The sequence below is a fragment of the Eutrema salsugineum genome, unplaced genomic scaffold (genome assembly GCF_000478725.1).
Source record: "Eutrema salsugineum unplaced genomic scaffold, Eutsalg1_0 scaffold_5, whole genome shotgun sequence".
NCBI classification, from domain to species: domain Eukaryota; kingdom Viridiplantae; phylum Streptophyta; class Magnoliopsida; order Brassicales; family Brassicaceae; genus Eutrema; species Eutrema salsugineum.
In genome coordinates this window covers 12,722,247-12,743,974 of record NW_006256612.1, presented here as the reverse complement: position 1 = coordinate 12,743,974, position 21,728 = coordinate 12,722,247, and the positions used below count along the sequence as shown (strand labels likewise).

Here is a 21,728-nt window from a genome sequence, read left to right as displayed (position 1 = left end):
CTGAAAATCAAACGCCCTGTCTTATTCAGCGTTAACCGAAAAAAGTATTTCGGTTCAACCAGCTGATTCGGTTCGGGTTCCAATTAATGTACTTAACCAGGTGTAAACCCAGAAATCCACTAAGAACTTGATTTCTTTTAGGTCTCTTCTATTCTGAGTGGTCTCCGACTCTCCGCAATATCAACCCGTCGTGCTCTGGCCATCGATTCTCAGGTCGCCGGTCACTTTTTCCCGATTCGCAACATATTCTCCCCTTTCTCCGGGCTGTAGTCTTTTCTCAGGTTTTTCTTATCCCTGCTTCTTTCTTCTCTCAGCTTTTTCTTTTAATTAAGTTCAGTGTGGTAATTTATCGATTATAGTGGTCCTATGTGCGTTAGATTATATTATCTTCTCCAAATCGAGTTTCCAGATACTGGGTGCTTAGCATTCGCGTTGCGTACGAGTCAAGTTTAAACCTTTTTCCTGTAAAACTGTTATGAGTATATCGTGGGTTTTGATCCTCAAATGATTTAAGCCAGGATTGCTGGCAATTAGAAATTACATATTCTTGGCACAAGCTTTTAGCTGTTGTGAATGGATTTCTCTATGTTATGTAACCTTGATGTCTTTGGATTGTTATTGAGAGTAGTCGAGTCTGTCTTCTCTGTTACATATTCCATATGCTTCCGTTTTCTGGGCAATAGGGAATGTGTTTATGAGCACGCTTCTTCCTTGTGTTTTTTTTTTTTTTTGTCGTGACTGAAGTCTTACTGAGTTATTTTCAATCGTTTGGTGCAGATGATAATGCTTAAGCAAGTGATTGGCAAGCATTCGATAGGAAAGCTTAGACCTTTCTTGTGCCAAACCAGTCGTGGGTTTCACAATGGACGGGTATGCCACCATCCTTTCACTTTGAGCGAATAGTTTGATTTTTACTAGGATTGGGAAGTGAAGTGAATTCGTTCGAATCAGATGTGTACACTCTGGTCCAAATCTTTCTTGGTGACCACTGTTTGATTGAAATCTCTCAACTAGGCCTGCTTGGTAGCTTTTTCAAATTTGTTTTTGCCATTTTTGACAGACTGTTCTTGCACCAAGAAGCTTCTTTGGAGTAGAAGACTACATGGACGATGACACAAGCCGACCATACACATACCAAAAAGAGAAGAAATCGAAGAATCCAGACAAGCATGTCTCGTTCAAGCAACGGACAGTGGCGTACATGGAGCCGTTCACACTCGATGTCTTCATCTCAAAACGCTTTGTTTCGGCATCTCTCACGCACCGTGTCACATGTAAGCAAGTTGCTGTTGCGGGAACAAACTCAAAAGACGTAAAAGCGGTTTTGAGGTCAAGATGCGATATCCCGGCATGTATGTCCATAGGGAGGATCTTGTCTGAACGTGCGAAAGAGGCTGATGTTTACACTGCTTCCTATACGCCAAGAGACCAAGACAAGTTTGAAGGCAAAATCAGAGCTGTTGTCCAGTCCCTTATTGATAACGGAATTGATGTTAAAATCTACCTCGATTAGATACGAAATCATGTTTATGTCTGTGTTGAAACTATGGTTTGAATCCATATTATTTCCCCATTTTTAATGATTAAATTAGGCGCAAAGTAAAGTTACTATACCATCAAATATTGCATTTTCTCACCCGGAGTTCGACCCTTTTTGCCGTCTCTATAGTGTAAATTGGCTATTGGGCCGGCCCGTTATGACGTAACCGGAAATAAAACAAAAAACCATCAATTCTTGGAACAAAAAAAACAAATGACAAAGAAAATACTGTAATATGTTGTCAAGTGTGTTCTTTGATTGATAATCGTCGTTTGATAATTGATCAACAAATTAAAAAGCTTGCTTAGATTCCTTTTCCATTTGACTCTTAATTTCCCTTTTCCTGGACATTCAAGGAATCAACGTGTGAGTTACTCAGGTTTTTTTTATTAGCCAATAGATAATCATTAAGTTTTTTTTTTTTTGCATTATTTGCAAACCTTAATACTTTAGATTAAACCAGACGCAAACTAAAGTTAATAAACCATCAAAAAACTGAACTTTCTCATCAGGTTCGACTTTCACCATGAAACTAAAGTTGCATCTTTTTTCCGGGAAGGTTTTCAAATTAAAATGCATATAAAGTAATACAAAAATATGACTTTGTGGTTATAGACGTTAAGAGAAGTTGGAGAGAAAGTTTATAACAATTTCTGATAAAACTGTTCAATACTCAAGAAAAGTGTTTTTATAAAACGCGTTTTTAATCAAATCAAATAGAAAATACTCAAAATAGTCAATAGTAATACCAACAGAATTCAGGTTCTCCTCTATTTAGTTCTGCCTCTTTTTCTAGGAAGGTCACTCATATCGTCAAAAGACTCAATACATATTTCCTTTTTTTTTTTGTTAAAGTTTCCTGATATTATCATCAAGTTTTCTTTAAAATTAAAATAAACATCTTTAGAATATTCATTCAAGTCTCTCACGCGTATATCTCTTTCAATATATATATATAGAGAAGAATTGCAGAGTCTTGCATTGTGAAAGTTGGGAATTGCTAGGCTAATCTGCATTGTGAAGAAAATTGAGAGAATGGGAAATTGTTTATCTGGAGATGTGGAAGGAGGCAAACAAGCCATCGGAGGGGTCCAGCAGAGGCCCACCTCAACGACCACCAACAATGCGGCGCACAATGACGCCGTCGATTTCTTCTTCCGATCTCGTGGTCAATTTCCTCTCTTTTCCCAGATCGAGGTACCTTCACCAAATGTTAGGGTTTTGTGTTTTGTCTCTCACTCTGAAGATTGAATTTGTGTGTAATGTGTTTACTTTATATAATACTTCGCCACACTTCGATAAGTCAACCAAGTTGCAAACTGTCAATAGAATATTGCTAAACTCTAAATTATATAAAAATAAACACATGACTATTTTTCCTCAGATTTCTGGTTGGGATCATCTACGCATGTCGGTTTCTGAATCTTTGTTTTTTGCTTTAGAAATCCACTTTATATACAGTAGTGGATAAGATATTCGACTAGTTGTCTTGTACTTTTCTAATGGAGCCAACCATTGACTTGTGTGGTCTTTGTCGATGTTTTTTTTCTCTCTCTCTCTCTCTTATGGTGTGGGGTTAGTTTATAGAATATTCTTAAGATACAATGTATAGCATGGATTCTTTGTTCGGGATCCCTTCTTTGTTTTTAGTAAATTTTGTTCTGGATTCTTGGCTATTATTGCTTATGAGTTTACACTATTACTTTTGCTTCTTCATATTCATCGTATATTATAATTCCTTTAGTCACAGTTTTAATTTTAAGTTGTCATTAACATTATGCTATTGCGTTTCCAGTTATCTTTGTCGGCTTCAAACTTGATTGACCGTGACATCACATCTAAGGTATACCCTGACCATTTATTAATCAGTTTTCTACTACAGAATATTCTTTGCATGCACTGAAAATTTCATATTATGCTACTAGTTTAAAACTTTTTGGATAATTTAATTGCGTCCTGCTTAAGATGAGTCTTGAACTAGAGGACTATCTTTATCTTGTTGTGAAGTTAATGAATTTTCGACTTGTTGTAGAGTGACCCGATGGCTGTCATGTATTTGAGGAAAAAAGATGGTAAACTTGAGGAAATTGGCCGTACTGAAGTCGTACTTAACAGCTTGAATCCAAAGTGGATTGAAAAGATAACAGTCTCTTTTCAGTTCGAAGCTGTTCAGACATTAGTGTAAGCTACTTTGAACAATTATTCTCTGATGATTCACGCATGTTTTAACCACCGGAATACTGTCAACTTATATGACTCTTTTTCTTTTCAGCTTTCACGTGTACGATGTCGATACCAGATATCACAATGTGCCAGTGAAGGTAATCTTTCATTGATAGTAAAATCCATTGATAAACAAGTATGCATTTTGATTATGAATATTACACCTCAAATATTGTTTCAACATACTGTATGACCCTGCAGACTTTAAAGCTGAAGGACCAGGATTACTTGGGAGAAGCCACCTGTGTTCTATCCGAGGTAAAAAAAAATATGAGTAATTTGACGCTGCCACTTGCTGGGTTTACTGTTGTTTGGTAATTAGTTTCTGTTACTGTCCTCTGTCTACAACATATCTTAATCTTCTTTCTAACACCATTCTTCTTCCAATCCACCAGATTATGACAAAACCTAACCGGTCTGTGACATTAAATCTTGCTGGTAACTTTGGAGCTGGTGTGAGTAGAAAGTTGGGAACACTCTCTGTTCAAGCTGAAGAAACCGTTGCCTCTAAAACTGTAGTCGAGATGGATTTTCGCTGTGTCAATTTGGATAACAAGGACCTCTTCTCTAAGAGTGTACGTGCAAACTTGTCTTGTCTTGTTCCATAACGATATTAAGATTTCTTTCACAAGTTTCTAGTTCTTATTTTTATTTTCTCTTTCTAGGATCCTTTCTTAAGAATTTCAAGAATAGTTGAGAACAGTGTCGCAGTCCCGATATGCCGGACTGAGGTAGTGGACAACAACCTCAACCCCGTGTGGAGGCCAGTATGCTTGACTATGCAGCAATTTGGAAGCAAAGTAAGCTAGTGGTTTTTAATGTAATTCAATCGTATATATTTGAAGTTATCAATCTGTTGAATCGTTTTTATTCGGTCTAATATGCAGGATACCCCATTAGTTATCGAATGCTTTGATTTCAATAGCAACGGGAATCATGAGCTTATTGGGTAAAATGTTAACCTTCAACCTTTTACTCTTCTAAAGGGCCGCAACATATATTGCTTTTTCTTGTTACTGAGAATTGTTTTGATCCTCGCAGGACGACAGAGAAATCTGTAGCTGAACTTGAGAGACTTAGCCTCCACAAAGAAGTTGCAAGATTTGTCTATCCATCCACAAGTCACGGTCGCAACAAGGTGCTTACATACACCACCTGGGTAAAATCTTAGGACAGTTCTTTGCATTTGTTTTCTTGAGGATTTATGTCGGGATTCTGTAGGTTTTGAAAGGCCAGCTCATCGTGGATCGGTTTGTGGAGAAAGTTCAATACAGCTTTCTTGATTACATATCCAGTGGATTCGAGCTAAACTTCATGGTTGCAGTTGATTTCACTGGTGACTCACCTTCTTCCACTTTATACACATCTTATATCTTCTGAGAAAAACCTTGAGTTTTAATATTTGATGGTCTGCCTTCCAGCATCAAATGGTGATCCCCGAACTTCTAGTTCCTTGCACTACAATGATCCATCAGGCAGATTAAACTCATATCAGAAGGTACCATTGTTTCCCATGCAATTCTTTTGTATGCAGTCTGATATATGTTTGCAATCTGACTTTTGATGTAGTAAAATCTCATTACTGTTTCTCTCTCTCCTTTTGATCTATCGTATCTGTAAACATATGGTTTCTTTTCCAGGCTATAATGGAAGTAGGAGAGGTCATCCAGTTTTATGATTCCGATAGGCGTTTTCCTGCTTGGGGTTTTGGAGGAAGAATAGCGGATGGTTCTGTGTCCCATGCTTTTAACTTGAATGGAGCCTCATATGGCGATGAGGTAACTCACGAGACAAAACTGATTATGCTCGTGCTGGTGTATATATATTATAAAATCGATAAGAAGGAAATGTTGTCTCTACTAATATGTGTTTTATCTCCCAGGTTGTTGGAGTTGAAGGAATCATGACAGCTTATGCGAGTGCCCTTCACAATGTTGCTCTAGCGGGACCAACTCTATTCAGCCACGTGGTCGACAGGGCTGCTCATATTGCTTCACAGTCACTCTCACAAAACAATCCCAAGTACTTTGTTCTGCTCATCATTACGGTAAGAGACTGAAAAAACAAGGATTCGTAATGGACTCTGACCCGGTTCAGATCAAAATGTGCATCTGTTACAAGTGATCCTATCTTTGATGTTTGGTTGTGTGAACAGGATGGAGTCCTAACAGACATGGCTGGTACACTGGACGCATTGGTGAGGGCTTCTGATCTCCCGTTGTCAGTTCTTATCGTCGGCGTGGGAAACGCAGACTTCAAACAAATGGAGGTACAAAGTTTTTTTTTTGTTTAGTTTAGGACTAGTTGACAAGTAAAACATGCATATGATGATTGTTTTGGGTGAAGTATGACTTTGGCCTTGTAAATTCTTTCAGATTCTTGATGCTGATAAAGGTCGCCGGTTGGAGAGTTCTACTGGTCGGATAGCTACACGGGACATCGTTCAGTTCGTCCCTATGAGAGAAGTCCACAGTGAGTAATTAGTTTTATATTTTAATATACAAAGACATCCTTACAGAGAGAAAAGCAGTTTTGGATTGGTACTAAAATGTTGAATTTGGTCGATGCAGGTGGACAAGTGTCGGTGGTGCAGGCGCTTCTAGAAGAACTTCCCGGCCAGTTTCTGAGTTATGTTCGCTCCCGAAACATTAATCCGGTCGGCGCTCCTCCGGCTACTTGAGTTCATCTTCTTTTCAGAAATTTCATTTTATTTTGCATAGTTATCATCATAATTCACAACACAATGTTACTTGTGCTGGAAATAGAGACCAGTATTTACTAGGGGAAAAACAACATACAAGAAAATGCTAAATGTATATATAGCTTCGCTTTATTCATCACTCCCTATATCTCTTTCTAACTTTCACTACACTCATCCTTCGATTAACATTTATAAATCAACTACTTACTAATCATTTGATCTTGAGGCACTCTTCACTCATAGAGAGATCCAAAAGCATGGAACGTACTGAACGGCAGTCTAAGTGAAATTTGTCCACTGCGCTTTATTTTCCTAATTATGTGTTAGTTTACAAAATATTTAAACAGTTTATTCAAATTTTTGATGATTAAGTTGGAAAAAAAATGAACATTCTAGTGTTGTAAACTTGGGAGCGGTGAATTGATGGTTTGTGTATAATAAGCACGTACACAAGACTGTACACCGACGATAAGAATGACGTTGCGTGATCGCAGCCGTCAAACAAAGCGCAGCACAAACCTTAAAAAAACAAAATTGGAGATGCAGGGGATCGAACCCTGTGCCTCTCACATGCAAAGCGAGCGCTCTACCATTTGACCTACATCCCCGCGACGATAACTATCACATATATGTTAAAAGAAACGGACAAATTGTGTTAGAGCTAGTGGAACCGATGTCTTCTTTGGCCTACTCTCTCTTTCGTAAAGACTTCTCACTTCTCCGTTTATATGCCACTGCGTGTTTCAGCTTCTTACTGAGTTTTGCTTTATGTAAACACTTGTGTGCGTTAGAAATGAAATTGTTCGCAGTTGAGATTAGGCTCCACAAACGAAGATTTGTAAACAGACTCTTGCGATTGGAAATCATGTTAAACTGAACCTCTAAACAAAGCAATTGGAAATATTGAATGAAACCTATGATCGATTCCGAAATTTGCATCATTGAACATATTCTCCGTAACCCATCATATGCTTAAGCTTTTAACTAAATTTGATCCCCGAAAAAACCTTCGGGGTCTATTTTACATAAGTTCCACGAGAGGGAATCCAACAACAGAGACTGAGCTAAATGACTAAAAGGAAACTCAGAACTCTTGAGAAGCAGATCCAATATCTCCTTTGTTCTTCCCGACCTTTGAAGGTAAAAGGTTGGAATGAATATTTGGCAAAACTCCTCCATTAGCAATCGTCACGCTTCCCAGAAGTTTACTCAGCTCCTCGTCGTTCCTCACTGCAAGCTGAATGTGTCTCGGTACTATACGTGTCTTCTTGTTATCCCTCGCTGCATTTCCAGCAAGCTCCAACACCTGTCAAATCGAATCGTATCGAATCGAATCAGTACGAGATTCAAGGACAGACAAAAAATACGAAATCTAAACTATCAAGCGAATTCGAATTCGAAATGAATCAAATCGAAATCGAAAAACAGATAATCAGGAGAGAGGAATTATACCTCAGCGGCGAGGTACTCGAGAACGGCAGAGAGATACACCGGAGCTCCGGCGCCGACACGCTCGGCGTACTTTCCGGCCTTGAGGAATCTGGCGATTCTTCCGACGGGGAACTGGAGACCGGCTTTAGACGAACGAGAGACGGACTTGGTCGCCTTTGGCTTTCCTCTCCCACCTTTTGTCGTGCCGCTTCCTGCGCCTGTGCTCATCTTCGTCTCCTTTGAAGCGGAATATGTAAGAACGATTGAAGAAATTTTGCAGAAAATCGAAGCGAAAACTAAGTCAATTCTATGATGGGTTCCTTTGGGGATTTTCCCCTTCTCAATATATAGGCTGCAATGATTAACTCTGATTGGTTAGACATGGAATCACGCGGATCGCCAGCCTGACATATCATCTAGCCCGTACATCTGTTTTTTATATTTTTTGGGAAGTGATCACAAAAAGATACGCTGCTATTATTACTGGCGTTTTAACTTTAACAGTTTAACCTATTTGAAAGATTTTTATGTTTTAACCTCTTTCGTTTGACTTCTTACAGTTTACTACTATTTGAAGTAAAAGACTCATTTTTTCTCTTTTTTAATCTTATCAAATATTTAAATCAGTAATATATAACACTTGTTCACATGCGACAAAGATTTAAAAAGTTTGAAGACTATTCAAAGTTAAAAAACGGAATTAGCAGAAGAGCAACAAAAACAAGTTTGGGTAAAGCGCAAAGAAAATGGAATCTGAAAGTCTGCTGAATAAGGAGCAAGAAGAAGCAAGAAGAAGCCCTTCTTCCTTCACTTGTGGTGTTCTCTTCAGCACCTCCGTCGCTGTCGCTGGATCTTTCTGTTATGGCTGCGCCGTGAGATTTCTTCATCTGTCTTCCTTCTTTTCTCCTTTTTTTTTTGTCTTTTCGTTAAATCTTCTGTGATATTGGATTTTCTACTTTGATTTCGTATTGTGGATTTCAATATACCATATCTGAAGATATATATCAGTTTTGTGGAATTTTTTGCCTAATTTTGTGCACTGTTTCGAAGATGTCATATTCGTCGCCTGCTCAATCCAAAATCATGGAAGAACTGGGACTTTCTGTGGCAGATGTAAGTCCACGACCACGCTGTTCCTATCAGTATCAATTCTTTATTTCTATTTAATTTGTTAGTATTTTATATATAATTATCTCATATAATGCTACCAAATCATTACTTTATGGTTAATTTTTTTATCGAGATCAATTAAAACTTTGGCGGTTCTTCGTTTCATTTTAGTTCAATGAAGTAAAAAACAAAACAAAAGTTAAATGCTTGTGTTTTGTTAAGGCCAAATTAACTGTCCTGTTACTACTTTTTATTTTTTTCGAAAAATCGTATTTATGGTCTATTTTTATTTTGGCCAGTATTCGTTTTTCACTTCAGTAATGACATTAGGAGGAATGATTACGGCCGCGCTTAGCGGAAAACTCGCTGCACTCATTGGTCGTCGACGAGTAATTAATTTTCTTCCTACCCTTTTTATTCGACCAGTCCCGTTTATCTCGGATCTTCTACACTGACGTCATGTATGCGTTTAATATTTGATATTCAGACAATGTGGATCTCAGACGTCTGCTGCATCTTTGGTTGGCTCGCTGTAGCGTTTGGACATGTTTGTTTCCCCAAATCTCTATTTTTTAAAAAAAAAAATCTATAATTTACACATGCAAAATATATATATATATATATATGCTCTAGTACGTATCGCACTCTTTAAAAAAAATTGTGTTTTCACACTTTTTATAATTTTAAAAATATAACATGTGATTTGTTGTGATTATTTGAAGGATATTATGCTGCTAAACATTGGACGACTCTTCTTGGGTTTTGGGGTTGGTCTCATAAGTTATGTGGTAATTAAAACGTTTAGCTATTTATAGAACTATCAACTATACAATTATTTCGTATCATACGATTTTGTTTGATCGACTGGTCAAAATGTACAGGTTCCAGTGTACATAGCAGAAATTACACCCAAAATATTTCGCGGAGGATTCACCTTTTCAAATCAGGTAAGAAAATAAAAACAAAATTATATCAAGTAACTTACAATTTTAGAATCATAATACAATCTTGTTTTTTGTTACAAAGAAAAACTCAGTATTTAATTATTATTTGGGTTTGAACTTGCAGCTTCTGCAATGTTTTGGGATTTCGCTCATGTTCTTTACCGGAAACTTTTTCCATTGGCGAACTTTAGCTCTTCTAAGTAACTATACTTTTTCTCAACAAATAAGTTTATAATTAAATCATATAATTCAACTCATTTTTGAATTTCCAATCTGTGACTAGGTGCAATCCCATGTGCTATCCAAGCGATATGTTTATTTTTTATTCCTGAATCTCCTAGATGGCTGGTATTTTTAATACTTTCAGTTGTTTCTTCAATTATATTTTATAATATGTTTATTGGAAATACTATACACATAAAAAAAAAAGTAAGCACGGTCAACACATATTGATGTTTCTCTTAGGCGATGTATGGTCGAGATCGAGAACTTGAAGTTACTCTTACGAGACTAAGGGGAGAAAATATTGATATTCTCGAAGAAGCATCTGAAATCAGAGTAAATATTTATTTTTATTTTTATAAAACAAATTGTCCAAAAAGACATAACTGTTATATATCTAAAATATGTCTGAAAAAATATTATGTTATAGACTAAAAAACCTTGTATGAGAATTCAAAACATGAATGCAGTAAACAAATTATTATTTTTTTGGACAAAGAAATATACTTACAATTTATGTTATAAAATGTGTAACCGAAAGCCTTGAACTATAATTTTACTTTTAATGTGAAACAGGAAACAGTGGAAATTTCAAGAAGAGAATCTGAAAATGGAGTAAGGGATTTGTTCCATATGAGAAACGCTCATGCGCTAATCGTAAGTCTCATCTTGATAACTAACACCTGTCAATTATTTATAAATGAATTAAATTAAATAAACGTGTTACCAGTTTTGAGTTTTGACTAACCTGGACCAAACCGTCTGATATAATTTCATTGAAAACGGTTAGATTGGATTGGGACTAATGCTTTTGCAACAATTTTGTGGGAGCTCGGCGATAAGTGCTTACGCTGCTAGTATTTTCGACAAAGCCGGTAAACCCAAAAAAAATAAAAAATGAAAAACAGGTCACTCGTTTCATATTGGATCAAGATTTTAAAACATTTTACCGTCTTCTATAATTAGATTTTCCAACGGACATTGGAACAACCATCCTCGCGGCTATTTTGGTAAAACAAAACAATGTTATTTACTTCTCAATTCTCTTTCTTTGAGTATTTCGTCTTATTAGTTTAGATACAACTTGTTCTTTTTAAGGTGCCTCAATCTATTGTTGTCATATTAACTGTTGACCGATGGGGACGCCGACCGCTTCTAATGGTTAGCATTTCATTACTATCGATATGTATATTCTAAAACTGATCTTTAATTTGGTTTAAACTTGTAGTTTTCTTCTTTGAACCCTTTTTTGGCAGATATCTTCGATTGGTGTGTGCATATGTTCATTTTTAATCGGCCTCTCTTACTATCTTCAGGTTTAGTCTTCTTTTCCAGTTTAATAGTTGGATTAGTTTGATGGGATTTTCAATTTTTCTATACTTCATTAGTTAAATTTGTATTTCCCTCCAAGAGCAGAAGCATGGAGAATTTCAGAAGTTTTGTTCCGTTTTGTTAATTGTCGGTATAATGGTACGTAAATACCAAGCTTACTTTTCAGTCAATTAATTAATTTTAATAAACTTGATGAAACCACGAAAACTACTCAACCTAAATATTTATATAAGGGCTATGTCTCATTCTTCTGCATTGGTCTAGGTGGAATACCATGGATAATAATGTCCGAGGTATTTGCTTACTCTTCTCTTTAACTAAAAAACTATTTAACTATTTTAAAGCTTTGATATAATAAAAATATATCGTTTAATATATGGCAGGTATTTCCGTTGAATGTGAAAATCACCGCAGGTAGCCTTGTAACGGTGTCAAACTGGTTTTTCAGTTGGATTATCATTTATAGTTTCAATTTCATGATGCAATGGAGCTCTTCAGGTAATGTTTTACTCATTAATAGGACATGAATTATTTGATCAGAGTTTCGTTTTTTTTTACTGTAATTACTGTAACGTTTTAAAAAAAAAACAAAAATTTCCAGATCATATTACATTTCGGTCTGGATTATCATGGTTATTAAAAAGTTAGTTCTATTTCCTCCTTCAAATTAACACAAAATTCTCAAACCTGTTTATTGTTGATAATTGTGTTTGACGATAAATATATATAATAATTCTATCATTTTAGAATCTAAGAGAATGATCATACTAAAGGGATTTGTACTAATAAGGGAAGTGTGTATCACCATATAGGTTCAAATTATCATAATGCTTGATTATTGTATTTGGTAATGCTTATCAGTTATCACCATATTTTTTTGTTTATTGGATTATCAGGAACATATTTTGTTTTTTCTGGAGTTTCTCTTATGACGATCATATTCATATGGATTTTGGTGCCTGAAACGAAAGGTCGAACCCTTGAAGAGATTCAAGCATCACTAGTCGGGCGCTAGTAAATCTAAGTATGATATGTTACATTTCTTTTTTTTTTAAAAGAAAGGTTTTATTTACATGTTACAAACTTTTTAATAATGAATACGTAGTTCTTTTAAATTGTTTACTTTCGACTAACTTGTTTTATACGGTTGAAAGTGAAAACAGCGAAAATATTATGCTGTTATAAAATTTTAAACTATTGAGGTTGTTCCGGCTTTTCGAGGCTCATATTCTTCATTTTATTCGATGTTGCAAACTAGCCATTAATAATACCATATTTAAAACGTAAATTATTTTTCCAAATGAAATTGAATTTAAGGATCTTGAATATCTATAGTTCTACAATCAAAAGTGAAAACTACTAGACCACCACATATTTAATAGAAGTATAATTACTCATTTCTTCTAAACTTTTTTTGCTAAACATTCTTCTTAACTTAATCATCATAGTTATGGATACAAATTATACTCTTAAGATATTCAAACATAATCAAAAGATTTTTCAGCTGCATCAAATGGTATAAACTATTAAATAAATTTTGGTCAACTGGTTTAAATTGATACGAATTAAAAGTTATTTTATTTTGATGAGAAATGAAAAGGCATAGAATGATTTTTTCCAACGTTTCTTCGGTCACTAATTCTCAATTTGTCCTTACTTTACCAAAAAAGTGTTTCTGCATTATGTTTCAGGTGACAAAATATTCTATTTTAGGTGACAAAGTATTCTATTTCAGGTGACAAAGTATTCTAAAAAGGTTATCTTAGAACAAGTTAAAGAATGTAATGGGCCGAAGGCGGATGTGGATTCACTTGGGATGTAGGAGTTCTTTTACGATACGGTTTTTTTATCGGGCTTAATTTAGGTTTTCATTTATCGAGTGGATTTGGAAGTCGGGTTTTTGAGCTATAAATACAAAATTTAAGGTTTGTAGTTATTCATTCACATAATTAATAAGAAAACTTTAAATAGGGTTTGTTTCAATTTGCGATTTCTCTCTTTGATTAAGCTTTCTTCAGTTTGATTCACAATAATATAGATGAAGGTTACAAAGTGGGTGACAAAAGAAAAATAAAGGCAACACGAAGAGGAAGCGTCGCATAAATATGGAGAAAGACGATAAACTAGACGGCGATTCAGTGACACAGTTAGAAGTTGAAGGACCACGCAGTGAAATTATAAAAAATAGAGGAGTAAACTGCAAACTATAAAATAGCGTAAGCTACTGCCTAGCGGCTGTGTCGTGTTGGTTTTTGGAATAAACTGTCTCCCCCGAAACTTCTCGGTGAAGACTGAAGAAGAAGAAAAAGAAAAAGAAGAATCTTCAAGATTCACACAAATGGTGATTTCGCCGAATTTTAGGTATTTTATTTTATCATATGCGTAGTCTGATTTTTTCTCTGTCGTTTGACTTTTGATTTGTTTAGTCTAAGTATCAACTACTAATTATTGTTTAATAGTTTCTATATTAAAAAAAAAAATTTGAGTTCACAAACATTCTTCATTTTAACGTTTAGGTCGTGGTTTGGCGCTGATGCCGACAGCAAGGATTTCCATGATCGCTGCTTCGCTCTCGCTAAGTAAATCTCACTTCACTTACATTTCGTTGTTAACCTAAATCTGCATTTCTGGGTTTCTAGTTTCACTTAGAAATTTTCTCCCTTTTTTTTTTGGTTTCTTTCCTGATTATTCGGTGGAATCTTTTGGTTTTTTGTGAATTGCAGTCTAATCGATGGATATATTGGCAAGGATGAAGTTCCTACGTACGCCCAAGAGCTGCCTGGAGTCTTAAATCAAGTTTGTTTAATTTCTGCTTCTCTACAAGTTTGTGGTTTCTACAAGTTTCAATTTTTTTCAAGGTACTGATGTTTTTTTGTTTGTTTGTGTGTTTAGGTGTGCCAACGTAGATGTACTGATCAAACGAGGGCTGTGATAATGGCGCTGATGATCTCAGCCAAGGTAACAATCATAAGAGAGACTGAGTTAAAATTAGTACCTTTTGTAGTTGTGAATGATGTTGTTTTTTTTCCTTGTCTTCCCTCGTTCTTTAGTTATTGGGTCATTTTAGCAGAACTTGTACATTTGGATCCTCTATAGGTATTCTCTAAAACTGTATTTTTTTGTTGTTGTTGCTGGCACAGAGTGCTTGTCAGCTTGGATGGTTCCCGGAGAGAGAGTCTCAAGAACTGTTGGCTCTCATAGACTCGGTATGTGTACTTCGCTACTAATTTCTAATTAGAGAATAATTAGGATTCTGTAATTACTAAATAGATTTTTTTTTTGGTTTGGCTTCTTGTACAGATGTGGAAAGGTTTCAGCAGTCCTGAAAATGTCACCTCTAGTCTAAATAATCCCCTCAGTCTAATTCCGCTGGTCATGGAGAGGTAGGATGCAGTTTTCGAATGTTTTTGACAGCTTCTTAGGCAGGACTTGTGTGTTCATTCATTTATCTCACACTAGCAAGGGTACTACTGGAAGAAAAATTTGTTCATTAAAATCGAAACGTTCGTTTGTTTGAATCTCCTTCTTTTCTCTCCATAGGTTCTATCCGTTTCTGAAGCTGGGGCATATTCTTCTTTCTTCTGAGGCGAAGGTGACTTTTTTTAATATTATTCTTTTCTAAGCACCTTTTTCAATGTGTGCTTTAGTTAGCTTTGTTTCTTTTGGCAGACAGAATCAAACATATTGATGAAGGACTTCCAAATTTCAAAGAAGATGCTGCAACGTTCTCTCAAACAGATAGTAGTATGTATTGGAATTTGAGTTATGGATACGTTTTTATTACGCTACTAGTCTTGGTGCTAGATTTTGCGTCTTCTGTTAAATTTGCTTGCTCGCTCATGTAGTCATATTGTATTGTGCGTGTGTGGTTTCTCTTCTCCTGCATTTACGCAGATGCATGAATGTATTTACAAAGCTTAAGTTTCAGCTTCTCTGGCCATGTTACTTCAGCAGTTTATTGTTTTGAATCATTTTTTATGTACCTACTTATAAAGGATTATTTGTTTGCTCTTTCAGGGATTATTTGTGTTCCGGACAGAGGACATAAGCAAATCTAGTTGTATTATCCATCCCCAAGAAGTCAGGTGTGGTTGGATTGATATCCTTTTTCCACTGACCGTTTGTGAAGCAGTTTTTGTATGTTAACCATATTGGCTTTTATACAGCTTTTTGTTGAATGGAAGGAACGTTGATAAGAGAGTTAGCATCTCAATGGTTTGTGCATTTCGTTTGTTTCTCGGATATGTTTTTGAAGTACTTACTATGTTACAAGTAATTGTTTATTGTAATTTCTTTTCAGGATTCAGGGCCTCAGCCTCCAACGAATGTTACTACCCTGCTCAACGCTGGGTCGAATCTTCTGCAGACAATAGGCTGTTTTGGAGGTTTCTGTTCAATTTAGATTTTATTCATCATCTCTATTTCTTCTACTCATTTTCAGTGATAATGAACAAATACCCATTTGTTATAGGTAGTTACATCATTGTTATTGCCTTAATGAATGACATACCAGTGCCCGTCAATCCATTGCTGAAAGATTATGTTCATTCTGAAGCCAATGAATCGAATTCAGGTAAATTCAAGAGTATCTAGTCACTAGGAGAAGAAACTATCCCCTTAATGTTTATTGCATTTCCCACAGTGAAGCCATTGTTTGTCTTTTTCAATTTTTGCCTATAGATGGTGACATAATTGAGGGCCCATCAAGGATATCTCTCAGTTGTCCTATCAGGTACCCGGGGATTTTTTATTTTCTATCTTTATATCTCAAGAACTTGCTTTCACAGTTACCTGAAGATTTTAATCATCACCATTGTAACAGCCGCACGCGTATTAAACTTCCTGTGAAGGGTCATGTCTGTAAACATCTTCAGGTGATGCATTTTCTGTTCAGCATAAGAAATGATAATATCGTTCTTGATTTCCATTATTTAAATCTTGGTGAAGAGAACTATTTCATTAATACATAGCAGTTTAGGCTCTTGTTTGCTTCGCTGTTGCTTCTTCTTGAAGTATGATTTTGCTAGTAGATACGTTACGTTATAAATGTGTAACATCCTTCATTGTGAAAGTTGCTAGTAGAAGGGCTTGCCTTATAGCGAAATTAAAAATTATAGAAATATTTCCCTCATCTCTGTTGTGATATGTTGCTTTCGTTGTAGTGTTTTGATTTCTGGAACTATGTCAAGATGAATACGAGGGTACCATCATGGCGCTGCCCGCATTGCAATCAGGCTGTCTGCTATACTGACATCCGTGTAGATCAAAACATGTTAAAGGCAAGTAGCTTACTACTGTTGCTTGGTGGTACATTTTTTCGCATCCTACACTGAATAAACAACCTTGTCTAATATCCACAGATTCTAAAAGAGGTGGGACCTAATGCTACAGATGTAATTATCTCTGCGGATGGATCATGGAGGGTTGCAACCGAAAACGGTGAGAATGTGGAAGCTGTGCCAGAAACCACTTATGACCACGGAGATCAAAATTGTTTCCTAAACTTGAAGCCAACTGTTTTGGATCTTACCAGCGATGAGAATGAAATGGAAACTTCCGGTGGCACTCAAGTTAATGAACAGAAGTCTTGTTCATCCGAGTTTCAGGGTCCGTCAACCACAAATAACTCTACTACAGATCATACTATGCTTAACCAGCCTTCTTCTTCAATCCATGCACTGCCACAGTTGCCACAAACTTTGAATGTTTTTGATGGGCAGCAACAATTCATCAACTTTCCGCATGTAGAAAACACGCGGGATTCAGCAGCAACACATTCCATACCCATGACATTCTCATCTCCGCAAGATAGATTAGCTACAAATACGGCCAGCTTTCACATACCAATGCCTGGTGCTCAGTCTTCTCATTTTCAAGGGTCCCATGTCAATGTTACGCCCCTTGAACACTGTCTAGGAAGAACCCCTGATTTGATGGAGAGATGGAACCACATCCATGGAAATGGCGTAACTCAAACTCAATTACCACACATGCCTCCTCCGTCACAGCACCATTATGCAATGCAGGTTTATCATCCATTACCCTATGATTGTTTTTTTTTTTTTTTTGGTTTGTTTGCTTAGATGTCCGGTGAAGCTACAGACTTATACTGGTATACATTCCATGTTTGCAGAACCAGATGCTTTCCATGAGGAGCCTGTCCCTTGCACAGGGAAGACCGATGCGAGCTTCCATCACACATCCCCAAACTTTAGCTTTCAACCATGGAGGAACCTCCGAGCAGAGACACATGCAAATACCCATTCAAAGACCCGTCCAAAGACTGAATCATGGTGGTGCAGCGGAACAGTTCTCATCAGGTGAATTCATGAATACGAATCATGGTGCTAACACTGCAAACTGGCGCCCACAGATTCGGATGCGAGGCAGCATAGCGCCTGGTTCCACGGGGTATGACCACATGATCATTCGACCTACCCGACCGGTTCAGGCACAAGCTCAAACAACACTTGCTCCGCCTCAGCCAACAACAACAGCTTATAACAGTATAGCTGGTGAAATTCAAGCATTTTTGGCGCATCCAAGCTATCCGATTGGTAGTAATGAAACACAAGCTGGGATAGGTTCATTGCCCGTGACGGAGGAGGGTGTAAGGTCATTGGGGTCGTTTTGGTCAATGCCTCCTGAGACATGGTGATATCTGATGGCTTAGGTATGTAGCACAGGGTACGTAGCAACTAACACGATCAGCAGGGTACTAGTAGTATATAAGTCGTTTTTTTGGTACTAACCGGTTTAGGCCTCCGGTATGTATATGGGGCAAGTTGTTTTGGATCTAGGGTATTCTCCGGTTATGAATCGTTTGATCTTTTTTTGGTACTGAAAAAAAAATCCTAAAAACTTTAACCTAGTACCAAAAATTTTAACAGTTCGGGTAAGTCATTTCAGGTTTTCGTATTGCGCTTCCTAATCTAAGCAAAACTTAAAAGCAACTAGACAAAGAAACTGTCAAATGATAGAGTTTGTCTGATATAATCCTTTGCGGTGGTCCTAGACTTCTAGTCCATATCTCGAACAATCATGAGGTCACAGTTCTGAATTCTGATCCTATCTTGTTCCCAAACGCTCAATTAACCTAAAAACTAAAAAAGTATCTCAAATTTCTTTCGGACTAAAAACTAGAGCAATGTTTTGGGAATTACTTTCTTTCTTTTCCGCACTCGAATACCTTCACCGTTAAAAAGATCTTTAATACACACCACTTATATAATTACCAACGTTACTTATGGTTATATTATAGTATGTACTTCTGATTTATCAAACCTGGATCAATGGATCGGATCAGTACAATAGTAATCTACCATGTTAAAATTCCTAACATTAAAACCGAATTAAAAAACATTTAAATTCCAAACCTTACATAAAAATAAGTAGATTGAAGTTGTGCATTGGTAGGTACGCTGTTCATCATACAAAAAACGTGAACTACTGAAATAAAAAAATAACGAACTCATTTATTTATTGTTTTTCTTTCAAACACCAAAGGTTATTTATTATTCTATCTTCTAATATTATAATGAAAGAGAATTATTTGAGGGGAAATCAATATGCGAAGGCGACAAGAAAACACGATATGGAGATATGAATGTATGATAGCCAACCTCGTGGCCGTTTATAAACTTTATACTATATGTATGTATGTATGTATATAACTACCGAATATTGGATATCTGAATGAGATAGAATGGATCCAATGTACCCCGAGATGATTCCGATTAAACAAATAAACAATATACACACACTTTTCAATTTTATTACTATTATACTTATTTTCTATCCCTGAGCTCCACTTGTCTGTGACAATCTTTATAACTGTACAAAATTCTCATGCTTCTAAAGTTTTTCCTTTATGTTTTTATATAAACAACAAGTCACATTATCACACACACTAAAGGACATGATCAAATTGCACTTCTCTTCAATCCAAAATTTTAAAAACAATAGTTAGTACGATCGCAATCGCATAGATCTAAAACCCATATGACAAAAAACAAATATGGGGATTCGGAGTCACCAAATGTGCTGGTTTAGTTGTACAAGATTCGTTCCAAAATAAGTTTGATTTTCTCATCTTCTTTGAAAATCACTCGATTCTTCAATAAACATCATATTTCCCTATTTACATCTTAATATAATTTTCTAGTTTACCATCATTAATCTATATCCGCTACTATGACTCTCCGGTTTATACTTGAAATTGTTGTCCCCTGTGGTTAAGAGCGGTTTAGGTGGTTTGATGCCCTACTCAATTTGCTTTTTCATCCCTATCACATCACTTCAATTTTCCATTTATTGATACTTTGACTTTCTTTTGCGCACAAGACTTTTTTGTTTTTCCCCATATTGATTTCATGTTTAGTTTTTATTTTTATTTTTTTGAAACAATTTTTCATGTTTATTTGTCAGATCGTTTTTATAGATTATCGTATGTTATATGTTTTCTTTTTTTCTGTTTTTTTTTTTATTTTCGAATCCCGGGTAAAAGCTCTCCTCTCGGGGTATTATAAAAAAATCATCTATTGCCGACAAAAAAATATACAAAATTATCAATAATTTTTTTTTGAAATAAAGTGATTTTTGCTTTTACAACTATAGTCGCATTAGTTAAATTTTGTGCTTCATTCCGAGAAGGACATAAACCTGTCGGCCAATATAATAATCTGTTTAAACGCCCATATCCTGCAGCTAAGTATTTTTGTTTTTTGCCAACGCACCTTCTAATTATTAATTAATTCTTTTAGGTCACAAATTGTTATTGGAGTACCCACTTTCTTCGTCACATGTAAAATGGACCAAAATTTATGTAGATCTTAAAATGAGTCAGGAAAAGGAGGCCAAACATTAAAGAATCCCAACATTAAGATTCTTAAAGATACTACGAGTCACTAATTTTTTTTGTTTGGGGTCACAGTTTCACTGACGAATCACCTTTCTCTTGATTTTTTTTTGTTGCTATTGCTTTTTCTTTCTCTTATTTTAATCTCAAAGAGAAACAAAATACTAGTCAATACATCTCCAAGCATGTGTTGATTTGATTATTTACCTGATTATATTTTTGAATCTTTAACTAGATCAGGAGCTTGACAAGGAATTCAAAATACCAATCAAAAGTATGGTTAATGTGAAATTTTTGTTTCCAGAAAAACATTACATGATATTAACATGTATAACGATATTGAAGTATAACGATAAACAAAAGGTCCATGTAACATAAAGCAAGTTCCCAATATGTTGCACAAAACGCTGAAGTTTTTCATCAGTTTCATGAAAATCACAATCTATCAATCAAGAATGTTTGGTTTGGTCTCGGAAGCTACGGGCTTAGCATTGAAGGACAAAAGCGTCTCTCTACTCATAAACGGCTGCAAAGCCTCAGGGATGTCCACACCATCCTCTGCTGTAGTTGATCGATCTCCCAATATAATAGCCCTTTACTGTAACGGCATTTCAAGCACTTATTAAAAATGTTAAGATACATTCCAACATAACATCTAGTTGTAAGCTTATTTTTTGGTCTTTCACTTTTCTCAATTCGTGTGTGATTATTACCCTTGTAAGTAAATATTTACTTAATTAACTCTTATAATATGATCTACGTAAATGATCTATATATATATATATATATTTGGATTGTGTAAACCTTAAGAAATTGTAAGGCCGAACTCTCTTATAACTCATATAATGAGTTCTAAATTTCTAATATTTTTTTATTAAAGAAAAATGATAGTAAAATAAAAACATCGTATCCATCTGATACATATAACATATCCAACGCAATTTTTCCAAAGTGCGTTCAACCTGCGGCGACAAAAAACGTGATAGTGACAAATAACGTTGATTACTTTGTACATATCTACTGATTTTGGTGAATAATGTAGTTGTGTTTCTTTAAGTTGATCCATCAAGTCGGAGCCACATAAGACTACGAAATGAATATCGCTCTCTACTCGTTAGCCCTTTCCTATATTTCCTGTATTTTTTTTTATTTTGAAAATAGCCTAAAATTACCTTTGATTTTCCTTTTCAAGATATAGAATGAGATAGGACAATTAATACCTTTTTTCGCCGAATAACATTCAAAAGTTGTAGATGATTTCCTGTATTCCTTTTTCCATAATAAGCAATCAATCACAGTCTGTCGGTATCAAATTAGATATGACAATATATGTCATAATTTTGAAATGCGAGGAGAAACCGGTGAGCT

The 21,728-nt window shown here is 35.7% G+C and overlaps 5 protein-coding genes across 10 annotated transcripts; 4 read left to right on the top strand and 1 right to left on the bottom strand.

Annotated features, from left to right (window-relative positions):
- The first annotated feature begins 119 nt into the window (after positions 1 to 119).
- Positions 120 to 1,604, top strand: LOC18993989. Its single transcript, XM_006417574.2, has 3 exons — positions 120 to 281; positions 778 to 870; positions 1,061 to 1,604. The coding sequence occupies exons 2-3, from the start codon at positions 778 to 780 to the stop codon at positions 1,511 to 1,513; spliced, it is 546 nt and encodes a 181-aa protein (XP_006417637.1). The 5' UTR covers positions 120 to 281; the 3' UTR covers positions 1,514 to 1,604.
- Positions 1,605 to 2,538: 934 nt separating this feature from the next.
- Positions 2,539 to 6,586, top strand: LOC18993988 (protein BONZAI 3). Its single transcript, XM_006417573.2, has 16 exons — positions 2,539 to 2,737; positions 3,336 to 3,383; positions 3,573 to 3,721; positions 3,813 to 3,861; positions 3,965 to 4,021; positions 4,159 to 4,338; positions 4,429 to 4,563; positions 4,651 to 4,712; positions 4,805 to 4,901; positions 4,985 to 5,099; positions 5,185 to 5,261; positions 5,404 to 5,541; positions 5,646 to 5,810; positions 5,919 to 6,032; positions 6,139 to 6,235; positions 6,334 to 6,586. Exons 1-16 carry the CDS (start codon positions 2,576 to 2,578, stop codon positions 6,441 to 6,443), a joined length of 1,755 nt encoding a protein of 584 aa, XP_006417636.1. The 5' UTR covers positions 2,539 to 2,575; the 3' UTR covers positions 6,444 to 6,586.
- A 779-nt stretch (positions 6,587 to 7,365) lies between these two features.
- LOC18993987 (probable histone H2AXa) lies at positions 7,366 to 8,210 on the bottom strand. The gene is made up of 2 exons (XM_024152541.1): positions 7,917 to 8,210; positions 7,366 to 7,770 (listed from the first exon to the last, which is right to left on the bottom strand). Exons 1-2 carry the CDS (start codon positions 8,121 to 8,123, stop codon positions 7,549 to 7,551), a joined length of 429 nt encoding a protein of 142 aa, XP_024008309.1. The 5' UTR covers positions 8,124 to 8,210; the 3' UTR covers positions 7,366 to 7,548.
- A 339-nt stretch (positions 8,211 to 8,549) lies between these two features.
- Positions 8,550 to 12,697, top strand: LOC18993986 (sugar transporter ERD6-like 2). 6 transcript variants are annotated; one of them, XR_002898002.1, is made up of 18 exons: positions 8,550 to 8,767; positions 8,946 to 9,008; positions 9,305 to 9,394; positions 9,493 to 9,552; positions 9,728 to 9,793; positions 9,887 to 9,952; positions 10,074 to 10,149; positions 10,233 to 10,297; positions 10,415 to 10,507; positions 10,748 to 10,828; positions 10,962 to 11,046; positions 11,138 to 11,181; positions 11,270 to 11,332; positions 11,428 to 11,487; positions 11,588 to 11,641; positions 11,768 to 11,796; positions 11,887 to 12,001; positions 12,400 to 12,697. XR_002898002.1 is itself a non-coding variant. In XM_006417571.2 (18 exons), exons 1-18 carry the CDS (start codon positions 8,642 to 8,644, stop codon positions 12,516 to 12,518), a joined length of 1,386 nt encoding a protein of 461 aa, XP_006417634.1. In that variant the 5' UTR covers positions 8,550 to 8,641; the 3' UTR covers positions 12,519 to 12,697. The 6 variants fall into 6 exon arrangements, 4 of the variants coding, with proteins under 4 accessions (XP_006417634.1, XP_024008277.1, XP_024008275.1 ...); XM_006417571.2 differs by having other exon boundaries at positions 11,737 to 11,796; XM_024152507.1 differs by having other exon boundaries at positions 8,707 to 8,767; positions 9,324 to 9,394; positions 11,737 to 11,796.
- A 1,063-nt stretch (positions 12,698 to 13,760) lies between these two features.
- On the top strand, positions 13,761 to 18,362 carry LOC18993985 (E4 SUMO-protein ligase PIAL1). Its single transcript, XM_024153180.1, has 17 exons — positions 13,761 to 13,864; positions 14,020 to 14,082; positions 14,227 to 14,299; positions 14,396 to 14,461; positions 14,644 to 14,709; positions 14,804 to 14,886; positions 15,044 to 15,095; positions 15,173 to 15,247; positions 15,521 to 15,588; positions 15,670 to 15,718; positions 15,804 to 15,888; positions 15,975 to 16,076; positions 16,184 to 16,235; positions 16,326 to 16,377; positions 16,666 to 16,782; positions 16,864 to 17,529; positions 17,637 to 18,362. The coding sequence occupies exons 1-17, from the start codon at positions 13,842 to 13,844 to the stop codon at positions 18,159 to 18,161; spliced, it is 2,217 nt and encodes a 738-aa protein (XP_024008948.1). The 5' UTR covers positions 13,761 to 13,841; the 3' UTR covers positions 18,162 to 18,362.
- The last annotated feature ends 3,366 nt before the right edge of the window (positions 18,363 to 21,728 follow it).